The sequence below is a fragment of the Phoxinus phoxinus genome (genome assembly GCF_949152265.1).
Source record: "Phoxinus phoxinus genome assembly, chromosome: 9".
In the NCBI taxonomy this organism is placed as follows: domain Eukaryota; kingdom Metazoa; phylum Chordata; class Actinopteri; order Cypriniformes; family Leuciscidae; genus Phoxinus; species Phoxinus phoxinus.
The window spans coordinates 7863268-7889873 of NC_136884.1; the positions used below are offsets into that span (position 1 = coordinate 7863268).

General features: G+C 38.9%; 1 protein-coding gene across 3 annotated transcripts; it reads right to left on the minus strand.

Moving 5' to 3' along the window:
- Window positions 1–372: 372 nt before the first annotated feature.
- Window positions 373–24990, minus strand: net1 (neuroepithelial cell transforming 1). Of its 3 annotated transcripts, none has more exons than XM_079624485.1 (11): window positions 24726–24990; window positions 17433–17499; window positions 12836–12898; window positions 4264–4539; window positions 3701–3763; window positions 3413–3509; window positions 3253–3329; window positions 2898–3155; window positions 2632–2802; window positions 2163–2349; window positions 373–2069 (listed from the first exon to the last, which is right to left on the minus strand). In XM_079624485.1, exons 1-11 carry the CDS (start codon window positions 24845–24847, stop codon window positions 1630–1632), a joined length of 1821 nt encoding a protein of 606 aa, XP_079480611.1. In that variant the 5' UTR covers window positions 24848–24990; the 3' UTR covers window positions 373–1629. The 3 variants fall into 3 exon arrangements, with proteins under 3 accessions (XP_079480611.1, XP_079480612.1, XP_079480613.1); XM_079624486.1 differs by lacking the exon at window positions 24726–24990 and adding an exon at window positions 17766–17824; XM_079624487.1 differs by lacking the exons at window positions 12836–12898; window positions 17433–17499; window positions 24726–24990 and adding an exon at window positions 7230–7520.
- Between the last annotated feature and the right edge of the window lie 1616 nt (window positions 24991–26606).

Here is a 26606-nt window from a genome sequence, read left to right on the forward strand (position 1 = left end):
CAGTGGAGCTGGATAAGAGACAGATTCAGTGTATGAAAATCATCCACACGCTAAAAATGGAAGATGATTTAGGCATGTCGCCCACATTGGGGGATTTGTTTAAAATCCTTTTGTGTGATTCATTGTCAACAGAGAAAAACACAGAAGTAGTTCAACTAATTAACCTGCGTGTGGGTGAATTCGTGTCTGTATGCTTATTGAGTGCCTGTCTCCCTAGAATTTATGGAAACAATTTAATGATATCTATCTTATAATCACATCGGCATGTGTTGCCGTAACGCTTTTGGAAAACTTTGTTGGATTTATGCTTTGTAGTGTAGAACAACAGTTCGCATCAGAAGAAAGAGAAGAAACTTTTGTCAGTTGCAAATCTTACACAGACCTTTATTGTTTGTAATAGTTGATTTTTACACCACATACTGTACATACAGGCCACCACAGTCCCTCTCAATACTGTACATCCATTCTTCTCGGTTACAAACTTATACCGACATTACAAGTGGTCATAACATTCTTTAACCTTCTTTAACAGTTCATTCTCTTAAACATACTTTTCATCTTTCCTTCTCAAAACAACATCTTGGTTTTTACCAGTGTATCAAACCGTCCTACTTCATGAAGACACTACAAAATAAAAATAACAGCAAACCCAAGTCCATGGATGGTTGCTAATATCGAGTAGCGCCAATCATCAAGTCCATCTAGTCGTATCCAACTCTATTCCACAGTTTCCTTCTAAATATCACATCATCATTTCTCAAGCCCTCATTCAACATTCAAGTTCTCTTCTACGCGACTGTCAGTTCTACGTCAACTTTCTGCTTCGACAAGCATGTACATGCACTGGGCCCTCATGATAATACAGGCAGGACTCAACAAGTAAAGCTCCATGCAAGATTCTACATTGAAATATTCATCCATCATTTTGGGGGGTGGAAAAAAATATGGCTCAGGTTTGATTTTTGCATTTAAAAAAATGTCAAATTTTCCAATTGGAAAATAAATTCATATTGCTAGCGAACATAGCATCTTTTTTCTTGATAAATTATACCATCTGATTTAAATATAAAATGGAGCAGATAAAATATCCGTTTAATGGGAATGTACTTGTAAGACTCGTCTTCCAGTAGAGCTATGAATCAGACTTTTACAAAGTATTCATTACTTTCATCTCTTTTCTCAGTGGGTGTTCTTCCCTTCTAAAAGCTAAACACAGTGCTTTTAATAAAAACAAAAAAGAGCTACAGTAAATATCGTATTGAGAAGTAAAAAAAAGTATAACTTTAATTACAAAAAAAAAAATCAATATTAATAAAATAAACAACAAAAAATGACCACACTAACAGTAAACAAGACTAGATGCGTGATCTTGCGCTTTCACACAAAATCAACATGGTTATTTAAAGTGTGCGGGATGTCTTCAATCTTCAATCCCTTGAGATTCACACAGTCACCTCACAAATACTGTCTTTCTGGTACTGGTGTGGCCCACGTGGACCTAGGAGGGTTTTTGGGGGAGGGATTTGGTAATAATAGCTGCCATTGTGGACAGTAACACAAAAACACTGCTGTAGAAACAGTCTTTACACACACATAAATACAAGTCCTCCGCATGGTGTCACTCCATCTTTACACCATGGTCTCCTTCCTCTTTCCCAGCGAGCAGAGTGAACGCTTGTCCTTTTTAGATTTGCGAGGCAGGAAGGGGCCGGAAATCGAAGATGATGAAGAGGACGAGGAGAGGGTGGAGGTTGCAGAGGGAGTGGGGCTGGGGGGCTCCTCGGAGCAGGGGGAGGAAGGGGCGGAAACTGCAGCCCGCGGACAGTTCTCATCCATCTCTTCCATATGGATGATGGCGGAGACTGTAGACGAGCGCCGTTTGGCACAAATGTCGGTACTGGCTGGGGTGGATATGGATTCATTCTCAGGGAGCGGTGAATCTTTCTGGGTTGACATGGCGCTGCGGAGGCAGTTGAGCCACTGTTGCTTGTGGAAGATGTCATTGACCTGCAGTGTGTGGGACTGACCCTGAGATGAGTCTTGGAAGCGCACCCGGAAGATGTTCTTGGCTATAGGGGGGGGAGGAGACTCGAATTAGCAAAAGTAATGGAATAATAAAGGAAATGATGTGATAGCCTGACACTGAGAGGCATTAACCTTACCTTTATCTGCATTACTAAAGGCCCCTCGGAATGAGCCGCCCATGCGAACGTCTCCGTCCTGCAGGTCTTCCAATATTAGATCCTGCACCGGGATTGGCTGGCGGTACACTTGGAAACAATGCCGGTCATTCCGTGTCACAGGCCGGGTCAAGACCAGTACCTCCGTGAAAAGGAAAACGTGCAACTTCTAAGGAGAAGAATGGAGGAAAAAAAGAGAAGTCTGGTTATTGACATGTTTTGCAAGTATTAACAGTTTTCTCCCCTGGCACTCTCAAAGATTCCCCTTCAAAGATTAATTGTATCATGTGTTTGAGAGATAAAGGGAGCCAATTCCTTCCCTCTGATGGCCTTATTTGGAATATGGTGGCTTTGGTGTTTATATTTCCCGAAAATGAAAGACCGAAATGATTTGCCCCCAGCGGGTTCAGGCTGTTATGGGTGGGTTTGTGTGAAAGGCCAAAAAACTCACCGTGCCACTTTTGTTACGAAGTTCACCATGGCAAAGCAGGCTTTTGCACTGCTCTATGTGTGGGTCTTTCTGTCTATCATCCAAATATTCCAGCTTATCGATATAGTATTGACATTCTGACTCTCCTTTCTTCATGTTGATGTCAGCCAACACAGCCTGAATAATGCTTATCTGAAAAAGAGAAACAAAGGCAGCATTAACACCAAATGTCACTTAAACGACTCAATTTGAAAGCCTACAGTTGCTAGATGTGTGTTTGTACTTACCGCCTGCTCAAGGCTTGCTGTGTCTGGATGATCTGGTGGCGTGTGTCTTAAAATCTCTTTCAGAAGAAGGGGGTATTTGACCAATCGTGAACGAGGGATGTCCAAGAAGCTCCACAAGTCTAGTTTCCTGCTGAAAGGTGACTCAAGGCAGCGCTGTAAGAAGTCCTGAACTCTTGGGTCTTGTTTCTTCTGGTCAAGCAAGGCTTTTGCGGCTAACTGGTTACTGCAATATACCCTGTACGCATTTAACCCGGGCAGCTGTGGAGGAAAGCGAGAGTTAGTCTTAACACTCTTACAATGCTCAACAATTCATGTGCATTTCATAATAATATAAAGACCACAAAAAGATACTTACCCAGTTCACAACAATCTTGCCGATCTGTCCCACTGTGCCATCTCGGCCTGTAGCCTTCGCCAACTGAGCGAGAAGATCTGATTGGGTAAAGAATAAGTTAGCACTACTTGTCGCTATCATTTATGCTAAAATAAATAAGATATCCGGGTAAGATATCTACCTTCATGAAGAGGAATATAAGCATCCAAGTCTCCAAAGATGGCTGTCAGCTCCTCCTCAGACATGATAGAAAGTTTCAGCATGGGATCATGGTACGCCTGGACACACAAAAAAAAAGAAAAAAAAAAAGAGTAAATAATAGCTACAGCCTAGTTTTAAAGAGAGAGACATTTTTGGCTATAAATGGAGGAAGGAAGCCAGCCAATATGTCTAACTCTGAAAGCACAGCCAAGAGCTTATTTGGTCTATTTGCTTTAAATGTTCCAACCAAAAATCGAAATGTACAAACCTTTCGGGCTAACTTCAGGTCTTCAATCAGGTCCTGTTCTCCCCGAGACAGCTCAAAAATTGCCTGGAGAGACAGAAAAACAAAATGGTCACATTCAAAACTAAGAACATAGTTCAGGTATTTTTAGTCAAGTCCCTATATATCAATCAGATTCTCTCTTTGGTGGGAAATATTTGAGGGGCTCACAGTTTGCTGTAATGTCTGATTACTAAGTCTAGTTGTGAATGAGAGGTGGAGGCTTTGTGAGTCAGACCAGCCAGTCTATGTTAACACTATACGTCTGACTCTGAGACGGCAGAATACAGCCAGACTCTCTCCGCTCCATTCCATTGCGTGTTAAGAACACACGCCAACAAAAACACAGCCAGAATGAGAGCGGTAGAGCGATGGAGAATAAAAACAGAGGGAGAAAAGGAACAGGGCACTTTCCAAGCCCCAGGCCCTTTGGGTTTCATAAGTCTCACAGGCCTGATTCAGTAGCGTCTGGCAGGGAGACTAAGAGTGGATTTAATAGTCTAGGTTTTACAGTGCTGTCTGGATTCCGTAGTTCCGTCTGTACTCACCTCTTGTCTCTTAATCTCTTTGGTGGAAAAGGTTCCTTTCTGGTGGACATCCAGAGTCTCAGACCAGAGTGTGCTGTTGCGGCGTTTGGGTGGTGTGGGAGCTGCGGCTTTGCTGCAGGGCTTCTGCTGGGGCACGCCCGGAGACCGCCCATCACCCCGAAACGAGGCCTGGAGGGTCTGGCCGAAGCGTCGGACGGCCCCATTCTTCGCGGGAGAGATGAGGTTCGCCAGCGAGGTCACTCGGCCAAGAGGCCTCACACGCTTGGTACAGGGTTCCTATGAGACACATGGATGAAAATAAACATTAAAACTTAATCACCCCCTACGGACCACAACAGATTCCTTAGTGCTTCATTGAATGCACAACTGCCAATACAAGAAGGCTAAAGTTGAGACCACAAGTTGCCGCCTCACTTAAACGGAGGCTATCGTATAATTCACAGGATAAACTCCTCACTGGTGCTGTTATGAAGGGGTCATTTGCAGGTCAGGTTGATTGGTGTTTCCTGGGCGACAGACAGCTAGGCGGAAGCTCCAACCTCTTGAGTTAGCAGCTGTTATGCCCATCAAGTGAGATTGACCCTCTCAGCAAAAATTCTCTCTCTCTCAATATATACACACATACACGCATACAAACACGAACAAAACCCTCTCTGACTGCAGCCCTGGACACCCAGGGTTCAAGAGGCATGACTGGAATGTTGGAGACTCTAGTCAGCTGTCCCACGCTGATGACCCACACACACATTCAACATCATGGCCTAACTATAGCAAACATGTCTCCAAATCAGAGCACTTAATGATACATTTACGCTTTCAAGGGGGAGTTTGACAACATTGGTTGTGTGCATTTATTTGGGTCAGAGGGACCACCAAGGTAAGTTACAGATTTGATTTGACCCAGGCCTTGTAAACAGGCAGTACTCTACCCCCCTCTTCTCTTTCCTTTTTTCCATTAAGAGCTGTTTATGGTTTCGTGTTGAGGCAGGCCCTGTAGCCCTCGCGTGAGAGATACAGGCGCACCTGAACCCCCTGGAAGAGGGGGAGGTGAGCACTCTCAAACCCTACATCCATAATGACTGGGCCTCCAGCCAACCTCAACAGACCTGAGAGGAGAGGGGAGGGGGATCAAAGCAAAACAGATCTGAGAAGTTGATCCTACACTCACTCGAGAGATCTGACTGAAAAAAAACCTTCTACCGTTCCTGGAACAATGTGAGCTTTGTCGTCAAAAAGTGTTTGTGTCGTTTATGCGGCGGGGACAAAAAGCACTATGTGCTTGGCACTTTTTAAAATGCACATTTCAATAGATTTTCCAGTGCTGGACGGTTTTCCAGCTGCTGAAAATATAAAAAGGGATGTGTTGTTCTCATCTTGGCAAAGTGAAACCACACCATTCCACTGACCGGCGGAGACAGCTGCTGAGCAGATCTACAACTTCACTTTAGTAGGAACTGCAACTGTGGGCCAAGCCCAACTGAAATTGGCCGCCCAGTTCTGCCCGCCTGTCCTTCCTCCGCTGTAACATATGCAAGTAAACAAGAAGACCACATCTGAACCTTCTCCAACGGTGGCTAAAAACACAAGATGTTGGGGAGACAGAACGCAGAGGAAGCAGTCTGACTAAACACTAAATTCAAAAGACCCCAGCAGTATCTGTGTTGAGCGATTAGTGGCTCTAGAGCGTTGCTGCTGCCCATTGTGCTCTTCCTGCTGTTTAGGGAATCCCTGCAATAACAAACACTTTAGTTCTCTCTTTTCTTGAAATTATAGATCATCGTGTGGAAAGAGCAACATGTAGACAGATAGACTGATAGTGTGGCTATTTCTGGTTGTGTTGACTTTTTAGGAACCCCCCTGGAGAGATGGAATGGGAGAAAATAGCAGGGGGAAGCCTCCCCCACAGGAACTAAAGTTTAGACTTAGTTTTTGTTTTCTTAGCTAAACTTTGGAGATATAATTGTCACTAGAAGCTAAATGTGATAAAATCTCTCTTTGAGGATGGTTTAACTCAAAGGTAAAACAAAATTGAGTAAAAAATAGAACAAATAAAAAAAAAAACTAAAAACTATGGTATTGTTTGTTCTTTCCTTCAAAATTTCTCTGATGAATGGATTAGATTATTTAAATCCTTACTGGCAAGCCATACAAATAAAACGTATTGTTTGATTACCTGGCATAGGTAATCCATGTAAGGGAACCAAATAAACTATTGTTGTGACTAAAGCAAAGTCCCTAAGCTTTGAGCCACAACTTCCTAAAAATCTCCTGATTCATTCATAATTTGCTACTTCTGCTTTAGCCTTCCCGACAACTAACCCTTTCTGTGACCACTTCCGAATCAGAGTTGAAACCGCAAATAGGAAGCAGCCTGCTGAAGAGAAGTAAGATTAAAGCCTCTTTCTGGGTCTTGAATACATTTCTAAATGCTCAGAGCAGGGCTCAAGCATACCTGGGCTACAGGATGGGACTGCTTTCAGACATCTAGAATGCTCTTAAATCTTTGCATGCTTACACCCTCCCAAAAAAAAAAAAATCCCTGAAGGGTCCCTCAAACCATTAGTAAATATGTGAAACTTCTGCTCAGGTGTACAACCAAACACACAGACTTTAAACTTCCTGCATATTTAGCCACCACAATGGGCAAGACAATTTAAAAAAATGTTTAAAGCTGTTCAAATGTAATCCAGTAATTCAAGGACTACTTAAATTGACCTTTAGCCTCGTTGATTTGCAGAGCACTCACACACTCACTCAGCTCCTGCCCCACCAAACACACACTTGAGAAACACACCTGTGGTTTTTACTCCTTTAAAGGCCAGTGCGCATACAAGATAACAACAGGGCAAGGTTCTGACTTGGCTGATAAAGAAAGTGTAGAAACTCAAACATGCTTTTATCAAGCAAAACACAGAGCAAAAGAAACAACAGGACAGCATTTGTGATTAATCATCTTTGGGTCTCACCTCTAGTTCTTTGTAAATCTGGTTCTGATAGTCTATCTTCTGTAAAGTCCGTTTGATAGGTACCACACAAGGTTCATCGTAAGCCACCATTTCTTTCAATAAAATCCACTGGTTGGTTTCTGTTATTTCCAAGGGTAGGCAATAATCCACAAGCGATTCTTAATAAACGTGACGCAACATAAGAGGTCTAAAAACCTCAACGTCCCCCCGGTGATTGTCCGCCTAAGCGGAGTTTCTAAATTCTAAACACACTCTTGGTGTGTGTGTTCTAACAATCTCTAACTTTGTTCTAGAGATGTGAGCGGTAGGGAGTGCTTATATAGAGTTTTAAAAGGGCGGAGTCACTAAACTCACCAATTGCAAGAGGAAGGAGTTGGGGGTATGTAAATGACTCTGAACAGACAAAGTCTGAGAAACCTGACTCTCTGCTACCTCACATCAACAAAGCTAAAATTTGCCTTCTAGATACATTTCAGTAGTGTCAAAATGTTACTGTCCATAAAGCAGTAAAGTTTACAAAACCTTATATATATATAACATTTTTTTAAAAATCTGCCTTTTCAAAATAGTATGACTTAAACTGTAAAATTTTGGACCTCAAAACAAACAAACAAACCAACTAAAACTTCACTGATTTCCCAGTTTGCAGTAAAAGTTTCAAGATAAAATGGAAATTTTCTATTTTGCTAATAGAAACAGACTTGCTTTCACTATGCAATGTGGATTGGTTTATGTAGGTCTTTGAGTTGCATGAAGGGTGTAAAGTACAGGCATATTTGCTTTGAGATCTGCCTAATGAAGACCTGGGTCGTTATCACCCACTCATCAGCAGGGGAGGGGGATGATCAATTACAATATCAATCAGGGCTGAGAGGGTCACATGCACACAGAGCACTGGTGGCTGTCTGTGTATTGGAGGTGTGTGGAAAGGTCTGATGAGTCTCAAAAAGTTTCAGCGGTCCGAACCAGAAACTGACCCAGACCACGCCGTAAACACATCCTGCTTAACAAAAGCTGCTTTTCTCAACGTATGCAAAACCGCACACCCGTTGATCTCCACATTTGTGTGACCAAGGAATATGGTTCACTACAGACCCAAAACTTTTACTGCTACCTTCCCACACGGTCAGCAGTGGTAATAACTGTAGCTACGCAAATGGACTAGCATGATGTGTCAGTGGGTTTTAATAGAGATTTGTGTTCAAATGTGTGAAAGCCTTGGGGTGCGTGTTAAGCAAATGGAGATGAACGATGTGCAGACTCTAGCTTACCCTCCTGTGTCAATACAAGAGTGTGAAACAGGACATGCATTAGTGTGTTTGGATCAGGACACTTTCCACTCAGAGGACGAGTCAAACGGAAGCAGTTATTTGCTAATGAGGCTGCATAAGTTTACACTTTATTCTATTATTCAAAACATTACTCAATACCCATGTTCATAACAAATCTGTGTATCTCCAAAAAGTGAAGAGATTAAACAAAGATACTGCACCATAACAGTTGCGCACAAAAAAAATGAACATGTATGGTTGAAAGTTGAATATCAGTATGAGTGAAGTCAATAACAGGGTTCCTTCATTACTCATCCCATGGGGAGACACTTTCATACTGTTCCCAGTGTGTTTTGATGAGAGGTGTGGCAGCCATATTGCATGAGAGCGCGGCTAAGCCTGCATCCCCTGCGGGCTAACACCTCGACACACATGACAGCTGGACATCTGGGTGTGAAGCACAAACACAGCACTCCTCCTTTAGTGCTAAACACCATCACACAAGAGTGACTCACTTTATGTGGGCCGTGTGTGAGCTTGCCTGACGGGGAAAATGTGAGCTAACTTGCTACGCTCTGATCTGATAAACTTCAGTTGAACAGGCAGCAAGCGGAACGGTGTGCAGTGGATCATAGTGATGCCCCCTGGTGGATAATTCAATGGCACTGCAGCCTAAGTGACTGCAATGCCATTTCAAATTGTATTACTGTTCCAGGATGCATCATCTGTACTTGTACAGACTTTGATTAGCAGTGTAAAGAACACCTTGCAACTGGGAACAATAAAGCCTTCTAGATAACATTTCGTCCAAGTTCTTTGAGCTTTCAATTTCTCATCAGTGGAGGAGGAAATCGTATCTGTGAAGGTACCAGTATTCATCCACTATAACAAAGGTGTGGTTACAATGCAAGCCTGTACGTACTGGGAATAGACTGTAGGTGCCATTGACGTCTGAGTGTGTACGTGTTTATCAACACAGGAACACCAACTGCTTAACGCTGGAATCACTATCATTTGTACCTGGACTTTATTGTGGACTCTTGTCAAACCTCTTTTTTAGTTGTGATGTAGTTTAAATCTATATTTGGTGTTTTATGAAGCCAAACAATTAGAATATAATTAATAATAATAATAATAATTTAAAAAATAAAGTATTTTTTTACTTAAAACAAATGCATGGAAATGGAATAAAATGACAAGTATATTATTTTCCTTTCCAGTAGGGAAATTACAATACTTTTGTCCTAATTTCTTCAATTGAAAGAGATAAACCCTTGAGCTTTTATTTTGGAGGAAAACGGCAGTTTCTGTGAAACAGGTTTACAAACAGTCAAACACCACTCAAAGTGCTGAAATCATCTGTCCACAAAATGTCGGATTATGCAAATGTGATGATGCATAACTGGCGCACATTGTGTTCCCAAATACATGTTAAAATGGGGTTTACCGATTGATCTGCACCGATAACCGATTGCTGGAACAATCTTTTACCGGCACAAATCCATACCGATAGTTTTTCCGGGTTGCGTCCATTGCTGGAGCTGGAGAAAGGTCCGCTGTTACTGTTACTGAAATAAAAACTATCACTGACACCTCGTGGAGTTTGTTTTGACACGTCACGATTTAAAACCGACAAAAAAACGCTATGTTATACAGCATGCTACACTAAATGTTTTCATATTATAAAGTAATACATTTGTTGACTATGTTGCATTAGTGGAGAACAGCAGTGCTAACATTAGTACCTTAAGCGGTTAAAACAATGTGACGAAAATACACGCAAACCAGAACCAAATGTTTAATGTCACAATTACCCATCTATTTTCATTACTTTATATGAAACTGGTCACTTATGCATTTGTTATGCAGTGAAGCTGCATATATAAAGCCAGTGACGTGAGAGAGCACTATATTGTCATGCAGCTGACAGAAACAAACTAATCAGAAATGCATCTGATTTCGTGTTTTTTTTTCAGCATCACTGTACTACATATTTTGTTAATTTGATTAGATAAAGTGTTCTGAAATGGAAACAAATTAAGTGTGTGTGTGTAATATATATATATATATATACACAATATAGATGTTAAATTGCTTTGGCGTTTGTGTAGATATTTAAAGATGGCCATCTGAATCTCCTGGCTCCTGAATCTCCAACATGAGGGTGAGGAAATGCCAAGTGTTTAGTTTTAAGGTAAACTAGCCTATCCCTAACAATTCTTCTCAGTTCCTGAAAACAGTCAGTTGGCAACATCCTCTTATTAATGAAGAAACTGAAAGAAAAATTAGAAGACCAACAGGCAGATAGTTAATATCTAAACTTATGTTAAGTTATAATGTGACTTGCAGAAAAACATCATTTTGCACAATAACCAATGTCAACATTTTAGACCACTATAGACCACTATATAATTTGCTTACAACTTTTTTTTTAGTTTTTTCTTTAGCGTGCCACCAAAACTCCATCTGCAGTAAAACAGATAAAAAGCACGAACATCCTGATGTTTCTCAAATATGAACAAATCTGAGTCAATGCACCCTCAACAAAGATGGTTGCCACCAAACAAAGCAGGTAACTAATAACACACCCCTCTGACCAGACACACAACACAGTCAGGACGCATACCACACAGTACAGGCTCTTTCTTTCTCCTTCTCACAGACTCGAGTTGTACAATATATCGCAATCAGGTCTAAAGTGTTTGGTCAGTCTTCTAGCTAAATGAGTCACTCCATACGGAGAAAGAACTTACTGAAACCATGTAAAGGCAACATTGACACTTCTCAGCTTGATTGTGCAAATTCTGTAGTTACGCTATGCAGAATATGAAAGGGCAATCTCAATTTGACTCAGGATGATCTCAGGATGACAATGTAATTTCATCAGAGCAAGGCCCTAAAGGGAAAGCATGGGGCAATAAAAGGGGTACCATCATCAGGACAGGTGATTTATACAAAGCCCTCCCCTCCCCCAATATGCATTCTCAAAGATGTGCTGTGGGGAAGGGAGTTGGGAACTTTTGTTTATTGCACTGTCTAGCAAAACAAGTTTCACTCAATAGAATAGTCAGGGGCAGAATGGACAAGTGACTGAAACATTTAAAAAATGTGAACTGAAGAAAAAGAGGCTTAATTCCTCTTGTTTTCGGTCACACTTTAGGGTCCGATTCTCACTATTAACTAACTATTAACTATGATTTTGCCTAATTAATGCTTATTAATAGTTAGAAAGGTATAGTTTAGGCATTGGTAGGATTAAGGGATTTAGAATAAGGTCATGCAGAGTAAGGCATTACTATTAGCTTTATAAGTACTAATAAAAAGCCAATATCATAGTAATATGCATGCTAATAAGCAACCAGTTAATAGTGAGAATTGGTCCCTAAACTAATGTGTTACTACGTTTTCGTTAGTGAAACATAATATATTATGAACTGTTTTTGACCATACAATGAAAGTCCAAAATAATGCTCTTGTACACCGATACATTGATGTACTGATAAATTTCATCAATGTTGTCTTGTTACTTTGTCTATATATATATATATATATTTAAAATCTATTCAAAACAATAGTAAAAAATTTATTTGTCATGATATATTTTGTTTTTGTGTAATAACTTTGCCTAGTTTGTTTTTCCATTGCTCAAGGCATAAAGGCTCTTGGTGAATCAGAGCTGTCTTATCTTGTAGGCACAAGACTGATGAAAGGCATTTCAGTTATATTGTTCGCCTGTCTGTCAAAAACGGAGGATTTGGGTGTGCTCAGTACGACCTCTTTCTAAACTGTAAAAAAAAAAAACGGTTGCTATGGATGCATATTAAGTCAACTGTTCCATTTCAGATGGAAAAAAAAATATGAAAATAAACCAGAGAGGAGTCTAGATCAGTGGGGAGTCAAATTACAAAAAAAATCTGTTTACACAGCAGTGTGTCTCAATTAAGCCCTTGCTGAAATGAGGATAATTACTGACAGTAATCATGGAAAGTTTACGGTTATGGAGAAATGACCTTTTGGATTATCAGAGGAAAGATTTTCTAAGATTAAGTTCCACAAGTTTAAGGTTAAAAGGCTTTGAATACTGCCACAACAACTGATTTAATCTAGGATTCTTGTGTAAAATGGCTTTGATTTTGCTGACAAATACAACAGAGGGGGGCAATTTTTTATTTTGGTCTTTCCTGATGTTATGAGACTTTAATGTTGTTTTGAGCCATGCAGACTGACTTCAGGAAATTATTTAAAAAGCAAGACCTCTTGATTTGTGTATTTTAATAAATCTGTTGTGCCATATCTGGCCTTGCAAAACCTATTTTGTTTTGCTGGTTTTCTTACCTTGAAGTCAAAGCTGCAGAGGCTGACTGCGTCCGCATCGTCCTTCTCTCTGCGCTTGCGTTTCTGCAAAAAGAAAACAGTCTATAAGAATCTGTAGCACAATACACATCTAAGCTAAAAGGGACACTTACAAAAATGTAAACTTTCTGGCTTTGAGAAAGGAACCAAGGAAGACATTCTTTTGTCAACTTTTCCAAACTTTTCTTTTGGTTTCCTTGAGAGTACGCAAAGTGCTGCCCTGAAAGTTGGTATTATTATGGGTTACAATGGCTCCTAAGGAGGTCCAGTCAGATTCAGGAAGGACATCATTATCCCTAAGGCCTTTTAGCACCTGTGTGTGGGAGTCGGGGGCTGGTGTGGTGGGGCATCTGGCTAGTGAAAATTCTACCTGTGGAGAGTGTGTTGCAGGGTGTGAAGGGGTTGTAAACATTTCTGCAGCCCTGCAATGGCCACTGAGAGCCCTCAGGGTCTCTGTTAATGGCCTGTGCTCGCTTTACTGGACTTTTCCCAAAAGAAATCACTTCACGAAACCGTTCAAGGCAGGCCGTTTAAATGGCTGAATTATAGCATAATGAACCTCCCAAGAAGACATCAGTCCTTCCATTTAACTAGGCATGTAAATCTTGACTGAAAAACCTATTGAGAGTGAGTTCTGAATCCATCACAAGTATCCTACGCATTTAAAAACGGGTGGTAGTTTTAACTCAAATGTGCCCATAATCTGCTTTATACCATTATAAGCAACATTTCATTAACAGGGCCAGTTTGTAAGTCAATTAGGGTTTTGTTTGAGACCAGTATCAATTGAAAAGCCACTATTCTTGATGTCGCTGCCACCAACAGAAGTAATGTCTTGATGAGCCTATTGTTTTCTTATAGGGTGAAAGCATATTTTAAAGTCACGTGATCAAAACCAAACACTGCAGCCAGCTTACCTCGAGTTTCATTGAACCAATGAGTAGATTAGGCTAATTAGGCTAATTTAACATCAGGCCCATTCACAGCTAACAATTTAGCAAACACACTAAAACAATAAATGACAAGCTATCATTTAGCAAATCCCCATTCATAGACGATAGGGGATAATTAATCAAGACCCTGATTGGTGGGGTTTAGTTGTCAGTAATGATGGCTGCCCAATCAGATGTTGAGCATCTGAGTGAATCACAGGTGTTTGGTTTTGAACGTTTTAATGGATAACACAGATAAGCGGCAACTTTTGTGTTATCTGAGAGTGGAGAAAAGCTAATGGTCTGTAAGTTTACGATAGGGGTGTGTGATATTGATGTAAGATATTTTCTGGGATTTTGTCGACAACAATAATTAGACAATACTTATGTTATTGTGCAGGTACCATAACAGGTTTAGCACTGCAGTGCAGTTTTAGGAGCTGACTCCTAAAGGTTTTGATATTCTTCATATTCTCTGCAGTGGTTAGTTTGCAGCAGATACAGAAATAAATTGACAGAAATTGATTTTTACCTTTTATGGAGATTTTTACCTTTTGAGGAAATTTTTTTCCCTACCTAATTAAATGTAGTCTATCTATGCATTATCTTTTGTCACATCTTTGTGTGATTGCCTAACTATATTATATGGGATAAAATTTCGCCAAAAAGACACATTCATACAGGGGCATTTTTACTGCGTTTTGATCAAGTACAACACACAGTGAAATGTGCACACGCAGAAGTCTAACCTAAACCTAAAAGGTTTCTCTCTAGGGTCTCTAGGTATGTTTTTATTAGTTTTTTTGCAAAGTGAGGGACATACCCGATAATGTCAGATTGCAGTTAAAACAACAATTATGATATTATCGTAGACAATCTATATCACACACCCCTAGTTTAGAAGTGGCACCGATATTGCTAGTGCTTTTGGATAAAAATGCACGTAAAATTAAATAATTTGGTCAACACTGGAAAGTCCAAATTACTCAAAAGAATAAAACTAAAGCTTTACAAGAAGAAATAAAACTTGAGAGGAACAAGAAGAAAAGTTCAACGTGATAGACAGGCTGTGTATGTTTTGGCTTCAAACTGCCTGTTCTTGGTGGACAAACCATAAATGGATATTACAGCAAAGAATTTATGAGAGCAAACAGCTGCTGGCACAGAAAAAAATGTGATTACCATATTACAAACAAGCTCAATCAAAGTCACGTTTTAGGGACGCTGCATATATTGCAGGGGTCAGTACGATCTGGGATGAAGAGGTTTTGCACATGATGATCAGGACATTGCATATTGTGATTTGACAGATCTGGACAAAACCAATTTGCATGAAGCCCATCTGTTAGAATAAGTAGTAGTAATTATTATCCACTAAGTTATCACCAAAGCTCTTTCTATTTTGTTGTAGATCATTAATCCTTTTATTATGCTGTCTCACGAAACTGATTTCGGACAGACTTCTGAGGTAATTTCGTGCACAAATGCTGCCTGCAGTTAAGGAATTCTTGTAATAAACTCGCACAATCAATTGAGCAAACACTGCATTAAGCATATCACCTTCAGAAAGAATAAAAGATCAAACTACTTTCTTTTTCTATAATATGAATGTAGTCCAGCTGTCTCAATCTGCTTCCTGTGTCTTTTATAATCAGTGTATGACTCACATTGTAACGCGAATCCAGACACTACATAAGAAAAACACCAAACAATTTTCAAAGGAACAGCCTTGCATTCCTTACGAGTAAACGATACGTTATGTCTTAATACTTAATATTGGAATAACTTAATGACAGACACAATAGACTTCATGAGAAATTATGTAACAAAAAAATGACAATGTCAGACGGATTTCTTTCATTTCTGTCCAAATGAAATCCGACAGTGTCACAGGTCTGCTGGCCGCTTCCTGTTGTTGCACCACCACGGACACCCTGCGGCCATGTAGACGGCCTTAACTAGAAGAACCATTTCCGCATTAATGACAAAGACTCTCTGCTTTCATGTTCCAGGAGTTTGAGCAGGGATAATAGGAGGGAGGAATACTTCTACCTCTGCAGGGTTTTGAAGGTGAGATAATGGGGCTTGAGCTGGAAGCCTAATGAGGCCCACGTGCCCCCTAGATGAGCTAATGTGTGTGTATTCATAAAAAAATACATATCAAAGGAACGTTTTGGCATGTGATAAAGCAGTCCGTCGTCTTCCCCCTCCTCCATTTTCCTACAGATGAGAGATGGATTGCATTTCGCTTGGCCTTCATAAACTTTGGAATGCTCTAAACGGGCTCTACTCTGTGTTCAATCACAAACTAATTTGCATTTACTGCTTAACTGATTCAGTGGGAATGAGGGCTATGTTGGGTTCAGTTTGATGGAAATTATCGCTTGGGAATTTATCTGTGGCAAATTGTGCATCCGCTGAACCGGAGGCATGCGATGCCATGTGAGGATTAAGATGTCATCAGTTGGCGACAACGTGATGGTTGAGTGGAAAACAATATCTGCCAACATTTTCATAAAGGGCAAGGGGAAAGTACACATGCGCAAAAGAAAAGGATGGAAAGTTGAACAAAAATGACCTTTTGGGTGCAGTATTACAAGAGTTTTTGAGGCATGGAAACTGATGAACCGTAACAAAGCACCATTAATGGGGCTACAGCATTGACGTCACTTAAAATACAAGTGTCATCTGTTGTGTGTGTGTAGTCCAAGTAAACACATTGGAATATTGAAATCTCAAATATGTGAAAAGAGCAAGACCAGAGTGATACAAGATACAAAAAAGTTTTATATTAAACTTTATATTAGGTGTCTTATAACTTATTTATACATAAAAATTGTTAGGTACAGTGTACTTAGTGTTTTATTGCAAAACACTTATGCTGCTTCAGGAGTGATACAGGTAAAAGACAGATTTTGTGGTATAGTTAGGTTTAAGGTTGGGTTTAGGTACTAACTAGTAGTTACATTCTTTATATAAAGTGAGTCCAAACTTTTTACAAAACAAACCAAGAATAAATGCCAAATTTGTTTAATTTAATATATCACCTTACTTGGGAAATACTGTAAATAAGACAAAAATGGAACATGTACTGACATGGATTGGTAATGTGAATTTACCAGAACAATCCCGTCATGTCTAATTTGCTTGTGCTATTTAAAGTATAACATTGTTAAAAACAACCAGCCGAGAAGATTCTATTCTATTCTATTCTATTACATTTTTGTGGAGAGGGCAATCCTACAATGCATTACAATGAGCCGAATAGTGAAGCAATGTATGAAACAAATTCATCAAAGATGGTGGACGAATCAAGAGTAATGCTAGTTAGTAGTTCATTCAATTTTGAAAAGTATTGCTAAAGGTATCTAATGATTTAGGCTGTAACTAATGATTATTTTGAATCTACAGATTTAACTACTTGATTAATCAGATAAAAGCTGATTTTTTTTCACAATTTTTTTAATCATTACATCTTGCCCAATGTTGTAAGATTTAGTGTTATCATTGTGTTATAACATTAACGTGCTAATGTCAAACTTTATTGGAATCAACTAAGAGTCAAATCTGTCTTGTGATTTGTGGGAGAGGCAGTTTGAAATCACTCATTCAGTTAAATTCACAAATATGGATGTCAAACTACTCACCAGCGTGAAGTCCCACTGGGGTCCAGGTGTCAGGAAGGTGAAAGAACTTCCTCGTCTCAAAGATGGCCTACAGTAAGAAAATCAAAAGAAAAATTAGATTCTCAAAACAATTACACTTCAAAAGCCATTTGAAATAAAAAATTGAATCCCCTCTTCATACAGAAAACCAGACAAATACAAAGCATCCAACCAGACCCAGACCTCTGGTTGTGCAGTAATGGCATAGAACGTGCAGCCAAACCTTGTAGATTTATTAGTAGCTATCTGTAACCCAACAATGTCAGTGTGCCCAAAAGAAAAGCCCATAAATGTAAAGACGCGTCCTGTACGTACCACACACCAAGCATGGTGTAGCTCTGTCTCCCGTGACACTGCATCATCGTCTGCAGAACTGATATAGAGAGAGCGTCACTGGCCCCGATCTCTCTAACTCACACTAAAACATTCAGTTTCTGTTGTCTTTCACCCACGTGCCCTCTCCTTCATGTCCTCTTTTACTCACAAATGCACTGCCCCTCATTGTTAACTGGGCCCTTATTTGGGGATTGGTAACAACTGGTCTCAGCAAGGTCATGTTTGCAAAGACACCCAGGGTTCCTTTTTCAGAAGAGCCGCTGCTTTTTTCAGCTATGATAATGGGACAGCCCCACCGAATCTTTTCTAAAAAGCCTGTGATAAATTCTCACATTTATTATCAGCTAATCTACAAGGATTATGATCATTTTAGGCCCTCAGAAATGAAGGCAAATGTGGTAGCAAAGTTGAAACCGACTGAAGAATGATCTTGAATCATGTGTCAGTACGTTATTCTAAAGAAAAGATCTTTCATAATCCAATGATTCAAAATGTAGTAACTTCCTGTGTCTCTCGAATGGCTACTTGCCAAATGAATGCACTACTATTCAAAATTGTAGGGGTTTAAAATAATAGAATCATTACAATTAATCATTACTCCAGACTTCAGTGTCACGGTCATTCAGAAATCATTCTAATATGCAGATTTAGTGCCCAAGAAACATTTCTTATATTACCAGTATTGAAAACATTGCTTTTTGTTGTTGTTGTGAAAATTTATACATTACATCTTTACTCTTTTGATCAATTTAATGTGTCGTTGAGTAAAATTATTTTAAAAAATGTACTGACCTTTTGAACTGTACAGTAGTGCAAGTAAATACATTGGAATATAGAAATTTTCATCTCAAATATGTAAGAAGAGCTAGACTAGAGTGATACAAGATACAAAGCACAACTACATAGGAAATCAATCCTCTAGGACAACTGTCGATTATGCACTTTAACTGTTATCAGAGCATTGCAATTGACCAATCAGAATTGTATTAAACTGAATACATTTTTGTTTTGATCAAAGATTTAATAATAATATTGAAAAAAAAAAGAAGTTGTTAAAATTCAAGTTAATGTGCAGTGAAGTTCCCTTGGAGGCTGACAGACCTTAACTCAATCCTCATGCATTCATTTTTAGATAACCGATATGAGGATGTATTATATTAAAGTGTTTATTAAGTGTGGGCATTTTGTTCTCCCGTGTTTTTAGTGATGATTAATTGTGGTATTAAGTAAATTGTTCTCTGGTTGCGGTCCTGGCAGAGGTGTAGGCATGCGTTTCAGCAAATTCCTCTTATTCGGTCTGATGTGGTTTCTTCAGGCATTCCCCCATCTTTCTAGCTCTACTTCAGTTGTCTAATGTCTATTATTCCCGTCACTTGGGACTGAGTGCAGGTGGCATATGAGAGCATAGGTAATTGGAGTAATAAATCTAAAGAATGCAAGTGTGAAGTTAGAGAAGCTGGTTCTCACGGAAATACTCGTTCAAATAGTTTTGGTTCTGTTTCTTAAACCTATCTTTGTAAAGCAACCTTGGGTGTTGGAAAGTCGCTATGTAAATAAAATGTATTATTATTATTATTAAATGTGACTCATTTAACTTAATTGAATATTGTGTGATGGTACATTCTACAGGATGATGTTTCAAAACAACAGAATGTAAGTAAAGCAGTGAGCAGAATATTAAGCTGGGCGATCCTGGGTATGATTGTTATCTGACCAGTCAGTCAGACGGCATGTTAACAGAGTACAGAATCTATATCAGTGTCCACTAGAAAAAGACTCTACTGTGGGTGGTCTTGGCTGCTAAAGACAACAGGAGCCTAAATATGTGGGCCAAATGATGCTGTCAATCCCATGATGGAGTGTCCTCCATTCCACGCAGACCTGATGAGGAATAGACCATAGCGACGGCATATTGAAGTTAAACGGGTACAAAAAAAGCACTATGTACTTATAGGAAAGTACATACTTGGGTGTGCAGTAAAGTAACATGCCAATATTGGGACATGCTGTGAAGTCATGAAATTCATACCACACTCACATCACGCACAGTGTCACGACACACACTGTTTGTGCTTGCATGTTGAACAGATAAATTCATTACCTTAAAATTCACAATTTCCAGATCCATATATTAAAAAAATATTATTACAGGGCTTTTCAGATTTTCAGGTACAGAAATTGAATGATCAAATGTAAAACACTGCATAGTCTTCACTGTAAAAATTAAATGCAGATTAATCCTTATTACAGTTACAAAATGTATTCAGTCAAGAGCAGTGTTTAATTCAGTTGATTAACATTAAAAACACTGACAGCAGGTTTATTAGGCTGCTGTCACTTTAAAACTTCAACGGATTCCAGATTTACTGTTAGACATGCGTTTTATTTCTCAACAGTTAACCTTCACTTAAGACATAGCCTACATAATGGACTAATTATGAGGATACTTGCCAATACGGATATTTTGACATAATTATACGACTGTCCGTTCAAGTGCAAGAAGACGTGAATTTGAAAGAAAACTCAATTTAGCATGTGCACGTTGTCTGAGAGGTGGCTTTCTGGATGTGTGTTGTGCACACAGAGAGTACTAAATTGAGTTTTCTTTTGCGCCTTGCACTTGAATTTTAATATTTAAATTGGCAAGGCTGAAAAACACATGCAAATGATAAACTTTTGTGACGATGCACCAGTAGCCTGATCGGGCAAGTGACAGTTCAGTCAACTGTCCTGAGCGCTGCTTACACTGCGCTGCTTACACTGGCCCGGGCTATCGGGCAGTGCTTATATATTAATATTAATGTCCTATTGATTGATCACAGTATTTGGTTTACTCAAATGAACAAATTGTCTTTTTTTAAAGACAAAAATGTGATCTGAATAGTTGTGGTAATGGCAGAACAAAACACACCCATGACCTGTAGCTATATTGTGTAAAATGCCTAAGGCAGTGGTTCCCAAGCCTGTTCCTGGAAGCCCTCAACACACTCTCCATTATCAAATACCTTATTTCTATTCCACTCTTCAGCTCAACAGCAGAGACCCCAAGGCCTGAAACAGGTGTATCTGATAAGGGAGACATCCAAAAATCTGTGCTGTTTGGGAGCTTCAGGAACAGAGTAGGGATCCTGTGAGTGCGCATTGCTTCTAAAACATGTCTGGAATGCCGAGGTGTTGTGTGAAACGCTGGACATTGGCATGACAAACATGGAACAAATAGTGCACACACCCCATGATGGTTACATCGACACACCACTCTAACACTCACACAGCAGGCAATGTATCAGTATCACAAATACACCAAAAATGAGGCTTGCCCTGTTTTAAGAACTTCGAAAGAACATTACATTATTATTACCGCTTTCGATTGTCAGCTGATACGACACGAGTGTGGGAACATGTAAGATGTAACTTGGTCTATTCACAAGGTGACGTCATTGATACGCTGGCAATTTTGATTATTTGATGCGAGTAGGAATTTATATAAACAACTACACTTCCTGCATGCTTTTATTCCAAATTTTGTCTGTCCCAAGTAGTCACCGTGGCGTGTACTATACAAACCAATAGTTTTAAGGGAATGGGCAACATTGGTTTCAGGTGTTTTTTCCTTCTGTCAATGAGAAAGAAATCCCACGGACGTTGAGGTGGGAAAACACTTGAAAGGACTCCGGTTAAGATATGTAGGTTTGGTTTCACCATGCTTTACGTAGCAAACAAAGGAGAGGCCTTGGAGGAATGATACGTCACTTACTCATCGAGATCATTCTAGTACGGCTTCAAAAGCTCTCTTTGTTGTGGTTTTCACTGTCAAATATGACACATCATATATAACAAACCTGTAAAAGGCCACGCAAAGGGCTTGAGTGTCAAAACGGCTCGGAGAAAAGATAATCTGAAATTGGATAACGGTTGCCTTAAACACTTACGACATCCCACCGCCACTATGTGTGAAACAGTGACGTCGTGCCCTTATCTCAGCTATATTGTTTTCTTCAGTGCGTATGAAATGAAGCAAGATATTGTTGACTAATTCCTTGGGGATTACTGGGAGAAACAAGGCCAAAAACAAGACATTTAATAAAGGTCTGTTCCACTTTTCTGTGACATAACACCACATCAAAACCTATGGTGGGCTTTTCAGGTCATGAGCTTTTCTTTTTGCTCATAATTCATATATAATAAGGCAACTATTACTAAATCAATTAATTAGGGCTTTAACAGTGTTACACTTATTTCAACAATATTGTTTTTGATTGCAATGACACATGACACTATTGAATGAGAACTGAACTGAGCTGGACAGTGACATCACTGTTTTCTGCAGAACTGCTTTATAGCTTAAATGAACTCATTTATAATTGATGATCTTTACAACGGAACTGATGAACAATGTTCAGCTGAACAATGACAATATTTATTTTCTTTTAGAGCTGCATTATTTGCATTATTGAATCATTTTCACAGCATCAATGTTTCACTGTAAGCACAGCAGGGACTATATGTAAAAATTAACCAGCTTAAAAAACGAGACCTTCCCTGACTATGAAAGTCAGTAGACTGATTTTTATGTCAAGGACTCGGGCCTTGCCAGGTTTCACCAGTAAAATTCAAAGGATGTAATGTTTACATGCGTTTCCGAGAGCCTTTCTTACGTTCTATAATAACATAACACATGAAATTAATGCTTAGACAATGTTCAGAATAATGCCGAAAGCGCTATTTAGGATAATGCTGAAAGAGTTAATGTCAATATGTCATGCAAAGAAAATAGATTAATTCAAACTCTTACTCTAGTCTCATAGTTCTCACATTCTTTACATTCAAACAATCTGTTGACATGATGCAGGTGAATTGCAGAGCCGCGGGTTCAAACTTATCCACACCGATATGATCAGATGCTTTATTTACTGCTGTTTTATATTTATGTATTGTATTTTATTACTGCTGTCATGTTTGTGGTGTGTTTATTCTATTATTGAGGAAAGAGCGCAGCATCTCTTAACATCGCTCTCAGCCGTGTCTGGATGTTTGCTAACAGAATATCGCTGCAAAGGTATTTTAAGGCTGCACGTCATGCGTTATCTGTAAGGCATATTTGGACTTTCTGCACGAGTGCGACCTTATGTAATGCTCACACCACCTTATTTTGGCTAAAAATACGAAAAATAATACTTCACAAGAGGCTCATATTTCATATTAAAGACATTTTGCATATCTCCTGAGTACTGACAAAAATTAAGAAATTACTGTCACAGTCACACATTTATTATAATAATACTTTATAATAAAACCTTAGACCTTTCTAATGATTTATAGTTATAGGCGCCCTGCATGTTAACAGGTCACCCATCAGTTTTTCATAAAATAAAATAATTATTATTAAATAGCCTACTTTTTTGTTTTATAATAAAATAGTGTTATTACAATAGTTATATTTGTTTATGTTTTTTATTATGTATAAATAATTAATTATTAGTCATATTCATACAAGCACAAAATGTGTGGCTAAACAAACAAGTGTGCACTGCAGCCCTACAAACAAGTACAACAACCCCTGGTGTTTTGTTTTTTATAAAAAAAATTGTGTTTTTAAATCGCAATCACAGATTCTGTACCCAGAAAATTGCAATTTGAACAAAAAAAGGGGTATGCTGGATTGATAATGCGACAAAAATAATTTTATCTTGATGATCATGTTTTCATAACCACCCTGGCAACTACATAGCAACATTCTAAAAAAACATTTAGAACATCATCCTCCAAATACTAATGCCTTTGCATCATCACGGCAACTGGCAAGTAGTGGTCACATTTTCCAAAAAATGTAAAATGATCATTTCCATGCCATTTTGGTTGTTTTTTTGTATTGTAGGAGGCAACTTGGGTCACAAAGACTTGTGTTCCAATCAGTCAGAAGGCATGAGAGAAAGGAATCGGACCCTTTGCCAAAACAAACTGTTGTTATTTTAGTCTGTGATAAAAGCACATTTTGATGCTTTCCATCCCTGTCTGCTTTCTCAGGGTTTATGTGAAATATCTTGTATATATTTGGCATGATCTATTTATACAGGGAACCTTGGACACATTATCAGTTTTCCTCAATATAATGTCGGTAAAATTGCCATGCACCAGGATTTGACAGTCATTCATTCATTTGAACCTTTTAATAAATATAGGCTAGCTTTAAAAAAAAAAAGTCTTTGGATACTATTAAAGTTGCACAGAGAATGTTTTTGTTTACTTTATATTGTGTTGTCAAATTATTTTATTATTGGCTTTGCTTAGCCTTAGATCTATATGCTTTGTAAACATTGTAAACAAAGTAAAATTGTAGTCAAATCAGCCAATTGCATTACACAGCTGATCAAGTGATGTCAATTGACAGCGCCCGTGAGGACTGAAAATACTGCCGCTTTCTTTATCTAGTAATCTTAAAATAGAGTGCGCTTTAAAAATATATATATTAGGAGGGTTGAGGGTTTTCTAATGTCGTATCTTGAACACCGCTCTAATTTTGTGTGACATGAGCGCCACCGTGTGTTAGGATAAAACATTGCAGTAACATAGTGCTCTCCGCTCTCCTGCTGTCATGCTTTGTTTTTGTGTCGACATATCATATTGCGGAAGTTTCTCACTTTGAAAACACAACAAACTCATTGATCTATATTCACCCGTTCAGTCGTATATTAAAGGATAACTCCTTAGATATTGTTTATAATGCATAGATAACAGTTAAAATGCATTACAATCAGCTAACAGTTAAGTTAAGTTATAACTTAACTTAAGTTAGTTATCTAACTTATAACCACATCCATTACAGTTCGCACAATTACACAGTGGGGTAATTTACAAAGGAATACGCAGAACACAATAGTGCGAACTATAAAGTAATAATAATAACAATAACAACAAAGTATCTAATATGATATTCCTGACCGTTTGAAATTGCGCTCTGGGGACGCGTCCATATCCACCATCGACGATTTTCTCTTGTTCCTCTTCGGTCTTTCGTTCACCGGCTCTGTCATTGCCACTGGAGATCCGTCGGTTTCCTCCATTTGAAACAAGTGGACCTGGAATACGCTACTGTAAATTGTATAAACAAAACGTAATACAATCTAAATGAGTTAACTCGAGGGGTGAATAGAAAGGGGGAAGGTAACGTTAGTAATATTCAACGGATGGGACGGATTTTGAATATGGCGGAAATCAGAGATTGCGGCCAATCACAAGTGAGCATAGAGCATCACAGTCCCGCCCACAGCCGGTGCCGGAAGTAAAAATTCAATACAATTTCTCCATAGACATAAAAAAAAAAAAAAAAAAAAAAAAAAAAAAAAAAAAAAAAATTTCTCCATAGACATTTGGGGTATAAGCCATAAAAACGTAACCATACATGTTAGACTTAAAACCAGCAACGGCTGTACTAAGCGATTGTATATGCTCATATAAACGCCAAAAGTTCATGGGGCACTAACCTTGATTTGAGATAAATGCCTTTTATTCGCGATGTCTTGGATAAGTACTTCATTACCCACAATCCTAAACAATCCCACAATCCCACAGTGATGCATCTGATTGGTGGATGTCGTGTAAACCCCGCGAAAGGTCATAGCGTTGCCATGGAAGCAGGATTCTAACAGTAGAGACCAGAGCCCGTCTACATTCTCTGGTAGAGACTTGAACGGACTGTTTTCTTTAGCGGAAGCCATATAAATAGTTTTTAAATCAACACATTCCTTTTTAAATTAATATTTTGTGTCAAATTATTTATTTATTTGGTAGGTAGCCATGTAATAAGCGGGATAATGTATAGCGAGTTGGTTGTTATAGCGAATACAACTCCCTTCAGGCTTCGCTTCGGGCTCATAATCAGCCTTTCGCGAGTTGTATTCGCTATAACAACCTTTACATTATCCCTTACTTATCGTTCACTTTAGATAGGCTACTGTAGCCTTCATATGGTATGAGTCATATCAAGCATTTTATGATTCCACTGTCAAAACAATATTAAGCCTATGCATACCTTTTCATGCATTTACTGAACATTTGTGTAATAATTCATGGCAAGTTAATAAACTGAATATGATCCAAGAGCAGACCATGCACCGGTCCATGCATCAGACCGGTGGCGCTGTGCACTTTCTGGTTTGCTGACCATCACTTTTTAATTTTCACTTGTTGTGGATATTAAGAAAATACATTAAATGTTATTACAATTAAGGATGAACTATAACATCATGAAAATGAGCATGGACCTCAACCTGTCCTGTCAGCAGAGTGTCCTGTGTCATAAAGGGCTTTGAAATAAACACACAAACTAACGTTACACACTGACTGAACACACGTGTGTTGATGACTGAGCTGCATATGTCGCTAACGCTATCGTTAACCGCTTTCACACACGCACACAATATATTATTATTTTTATTTACACGATTATTACTGAAATAACTGCTATTAACTACACATTTACTATATAAAATTCACTCAAAAGGCTCTTTTGCGGCTGTGGCTTCAGTCGACTTCAGTGAGGCGCGCGGTGGTTTATGGGATGAGTAGTTCCTTCGCTCGGAAATGAAAATATGTACACAGTCTTGTACCTTTGCCTTTTTTTGGATTTTCTCTTCGTTTTTTTACTCGAAATGATATGTTGTATGCTTATGAGTTCAGCCATAGCTGGTTATGCTCAGACATGCTCTAAAACTCTTTAGATACGGATTTTTCCAAAAGTCAATGGGAGAAATGAATGGGAAATTTACTTCCGGCACCAGAGCTCTCTCGGGCTGTGGGCGGGACTGTGATGCTCTATAGGGG